Source organism: Orycteropus afer, unplaced genomic scaffold, assembly GCF_000298275.1.
Source record: "Orycteropus afer afer isolate SDZICR_OR568_19922 unplaced genomic scaffold, OryAfe1.0 scaffold00558, whole genome shotgun sequence".
In the NCBI taxonomy this organism is placed as follows: Eukaryota; Metazoa; Chordata; class Mammalia; order Tubulidentata; family Orycteropodidae; genus Orycteropus; species Orycteropus afer.
In genome coordinates this window covers 1,085,474-1,089,834 of record NW_006922145.1, presented here as the reverse complement: position 1 = coordinate 1,089,834, position 4,361 = coordinate 1,085,474, and the positions used below count along the sequence as shown (strand labels likewise).

Below are 4,361 nucleotides of genomic sequence, written 5' to 3'. Positions count from 1 at the left end.
TGACAGCCTTGGAGACCCTGTGGTGCAGTTCCACTCTGTCCTCTAGGGGCGCTATGGATCAGAATCGACTCCACGGCAGTGGGTTCATTTAAATAAGTGGAGGCCACTCATCTTCCCTCCCCTACCTCTTCTTCCTGAGGTGGCACAAATGATGGAAGTGCTCAGCTACCAGCCAAAAAGTTAGTGGTTCAAATCCATTCAGAGGCTCCTTGAAAGACAGGTCTGGAGACGTGCTTCCCAAAGGTCACAGCGTTGGAAACCCTGTGGTTCTTCCCCAGTTGTAGTCCTGCTCCAGGAGGGGAAATACTTCCCTTACAGAGTTGAACCCCTCACAGAGGCTTTCCTAAGCCCCGTGCCTTCTGGTGTTCCCTGCAGACCTCTCATAGGGTGGTGCTGACTCGTGCTGGCATCACATGATACTGTTGGGATAAGATTCCTGGGTCATGTCTGCGTCACACGGTGCCACGGGGATAGAATTCCTGTCTTGTGATTGTGTTACAGGGTACCATGGGGCTAGGGTTCCTTTCTCATGTCTGCATCACACAGTACCACGGAGATCAGATTCCAGTCTTGTGTCTGCGTTACGGGGTACTGTGGAGGTAAGATTCCTGGGTTGAAACTTAGCGTAGACAAGCCTCCAAGATGAGAACATAGATTCATAAATAGCTGCTCAGTTGACGTAGCTGAAAATTTATCTAATTCCGATTGCAGCGTTATCATCGGCCTGCTGGACCACCCTGAGAGTAAGAACAGTCTTAGTGTACATCCATCACTGGGGTGTCACAGGGATACCACGATCAGCTTCGAGTTACTGGGTGTCGATCCTAGGTTTTACATGAATTCTGTGACTCTTGAATACCTGCAATGGTGTTTAATTTGAATATTTTAAATTTTACAGTGACGAACAACAGCGTGATTATTTAATGGAGAGACGGGACCTCGCTATTGATTTTATTTTCTCATTAGTATTAATCGAAGTTTTGAAACAGGTGGGTGATTCAGTTCACGTTACTTTTAACTAAGTTTTATTATGCTAAAAACCATTTCATTTTTTAAAAAAACTGCACTTATTAAATTGTTCATGAATTTCAAATACTTCACCGAGGGAATTATGTATTAAGGAGCCGTGGTGGCACAGTGGTTTCACGCTCGGCTGCCGAAACGTAGCAGCCACCCAGCTGCTCACATGAAGCTGACAGCGCTAGGAAACCCTATAGGGCAGTTCTGCTGTGTCCCGTGGGGTCTCTTAGCCAGGGTGGACGCCCCAGCACCTAAGGACAATGACAGCATGCCTTACAGTTACTGATTGCTGAAGGCCACAGGGAGTTATCAGAAGTGCTGTTGCTGACTTCCTGTTTAACACCCCCTCCCGGTTTAAAAGCTGTCTTGGCTTAGTGCCTAAGGCATCTGACTGCTAACCGGAAGGCTGGTGGTTCAAACCCACCAGCCACTCCTCAGAAGGAAGGTTGGGCAATCTTCCGTAGTGATGTCACCTGGGAAACCCAAGGAGGGGTCTCTATGAGTCGGATTCGACTCGACGGCAGTGAGTTTGGTTTGTTTTTTTCTTTTCTTTCTTTCAGATCCCACTTCACCCTGTAATAGACAGTTTAATCCATGATATTATTAATCTGGCCTTCAAGCACTTTAAGTACAAAGAAGGGTAAGTTTTTCACACTTCGGGATTGGAGAGCGGTTGGGTGCTTACCGAGTCGGCTGGTTCCTAGTCACCAGGGCCCTCTGACTTGTCCCTTTATGCCCTCACGTAGGTACCTTGGCCCTAACACTGGCAACATGCACATTGTGGCTGACCTCTATGCAGAAGTGACTGGAGTGCTGGCACAGGCTAAGTAAGTGACATCATGACCCTCGTCCGTAGAACGTGGTTGCCCCTTCTGTCCCAGGCAGGATCCCCGGGGAGCATCAGCGGCTCAGCACCCAGCTACTAACCAAAAGGTTGGTGGGTCGAACCCACCCAGAGGCAGCTCATAAGGGTGACGCCTGGTGATCGCAGCCTGGAAAGCCCCTTGGAGGCCAGTTCTGGGCACACACGGATATGTCATGAGTTGGAGTCGGCTTGACAGCCACTGGTTTGGTTTTATCCCACCAAACTCCTAACCCAGGTGCCATGGATAGCATTTGTGTCCTTAAAATGTATGTTGCAGAGTGGGAGAACAGAAGGGCAGTGTTTGCACCGGGAGAGAGCTAGGGGGGCAGGAATGCATAGGAAAGAAGGACCCAGGGAAGAGGTAACTGTGGGGAGGAAGTGGGAAGAGACAGCTGTTGCATTATGGGGAATTGCAGTCAATGTTATGAGACAAAATGTGTAAGAACTGCTGTGTGGAAAATGAATCTGATCTGTAAACTTTCAAAACAAGGCAAAACCAAAAAACCATTATGCTCTACATCCTAACCTCTGGTGGTGGTGTTGTGGTTAAGGCATTTGAGTGCTATCTGAATGGTACGCAGTTTGAACCCACCAGCTGCTCCCAGGAAGAAAGATGGGGCAGTCCCCTTCTGTAAAGATTTTCAGCCTTGAAAGCCCAATGGGAGTCTCTATAATTGGGAATGGACTTGTTGACTTTAAGTTTTTTTTTTTGAGTACTTATGGATGGGATCCCTTTTGGAAATAATGTTTTATTATGTTAATGATGCCGGTAATCACCTTTGAGAGGTAAACCAGAGAAGGCAGCCAAGGGGGGGGGGGGGGAACACAGAGGTCACGTGAGGTCGCCCAGGCGCCAGGAAGTAGAAGCCAGGAAGAGACAGGCCTTCCCCCAGAGCCCACAGCATGAGAGCCTCACCTGGACCCAGCGCCAGCTCAGACCCCTGGCCTCCTGAACTGTGAGAGAATAAGTTCTGTTGGTTAAGCCCCCCACTTGGGCTCTGTCTGTTACAGCAGCGCTAGATGCCTGAGACACCCAGGAACGGGGTGCGTTCCTGACTGCACAGAACCGGGGTTCTTCTGCTGTGGGTGCCCTGTCTCTGAAACAGATGATCAGGCCATCCCAAGCACGTTTTTTTCCCAGTTTGTTTCCTTGTCATCTTTCTTCCTTGACAGTTCGGGCATCCTCCCCAGAGTCTCTGGATTTCTGATGACTGCACCAAAGAAATTAAAAAAAAAAAAAAACCAGAATTGAGTTGATTCCAACTCATAGCAACCCAGTGGGACAGAGTTTCTGAAGCTGTTGGTTGTTGTGGAAGCAGACTGCCTCATCTTTCTCCCATAGAGAGACTGGTGGTTTGAACCACTGACCTTTTGCTGAGCGCCGAATGCTTTAATCACTGCAGCATCGGAGGTTCTAACGAAATAGAGGGCCTAACCAAGTTATTTTCTCTCTCTCTCTCTGCCCAAGTGTTCCAAAAACGTTTATCGGTTTCGAGAATTTGTTTCCCATGGTTACAAGTTTCACCCGTGAGTGGGGTGGGAAAATTCTTTCTAGTGTGCCCCTTGCCATCGGCCCTCCTTAATTCAGCTCCGCTAAAAATGTCCCAGACTCTGTCATGGAAACAAGCCCAGGGAAAATTCTCATTGCTAAATTTATCTGGCCGCGTAATACCACTGGGCAGTCTGGGGCAAAGTAGTGGTGGGCTGTTTGCAGGCATCTACTTCTTCCAACAGTGATGTCACACCCTCACTCACTCCTAGACTCCTCCAGCCCTGAGGGACAGGGGGCTAGCTCCTAATGCCTGGGTCAGGCTTGCCAAGGGGCCAGCTTCAAGCAACAGTGCTGCCCTGTCTTGTGAAATGAGATCTTTCAAAACAGATTTTTATCTTCCGGAGAGGGGCTAACCTAACTTCATAGCGTGGAAAGACAGTTTCTCAAAAATAAAAGTAGCAACAGTTTACTTATTCAGCAGCACCCTTAGCCAGCCAGCTCATAGACAAGATCTCAGGCGTAGTTCTTAAGACACAGTTTACGAAACATAGGCACAAACCCCACAGTGTGACTGACTTCTTCTGACCTCATTTATCTATTAATTTCTACGACCTGTTTTTTGGAAGAGTCTCTGGGGGCACAACCGTTAGGCACTTGGCTGCTAACCAAAGGTTGGCGGTTTGAACCCATCCAGTGACTCATGAGAGAAAGACCTGGCCATCTGCTCCCATGAGGATGACAGTGCTGGAAACCTCTGGTGCAGTTCCACTCTGTCCTCTAGGGGCGCTGTGAGTCAGAATCGACTCCACAACAGTGGGTGTGGTTTGGGCTTTGCTTCTGTGAAGACTGACAGCCTTGGAGACCCTGTGGTGCAGTTCCACTCTGTCCCCTAGGGGCGCTGTGGGTCAGAATGGACTCCACGGCAGTGGGTGTGGTTTGGGCTTTGCTTCTGTGAAGACTGACAGCCTTGGAGACCCTGTGGTG

General features: G+C 49.0%; 1 protein-coding gene across 1 annotated transcript in view; it reads left to right on the top strand.

Moving 5' to 3' along the window:
* The window catches only part of FRY (FRY microtubule binding protein), a 571,437-nt gene that overhangs the window by 256,424 nt on the left and 310,652 nt on the right, over nt 1-4,361 (top strand). The window contains exons 6-8 of the mRNA XM_042782984.1: nt 899-989; nt 1,581-1,660; nt 1,767-1,847. Of these exons, the coding sequence (XP_042638918.1) occupies nt 899-989; nt 1,581-1,660; nt 1,767-1,847 (252 nt within the window). The remainder of the gene's footprint in view (nt 1-898; nt 990-1,580; nt 1,661-1,766; nt 1,848-4,361) is intronic.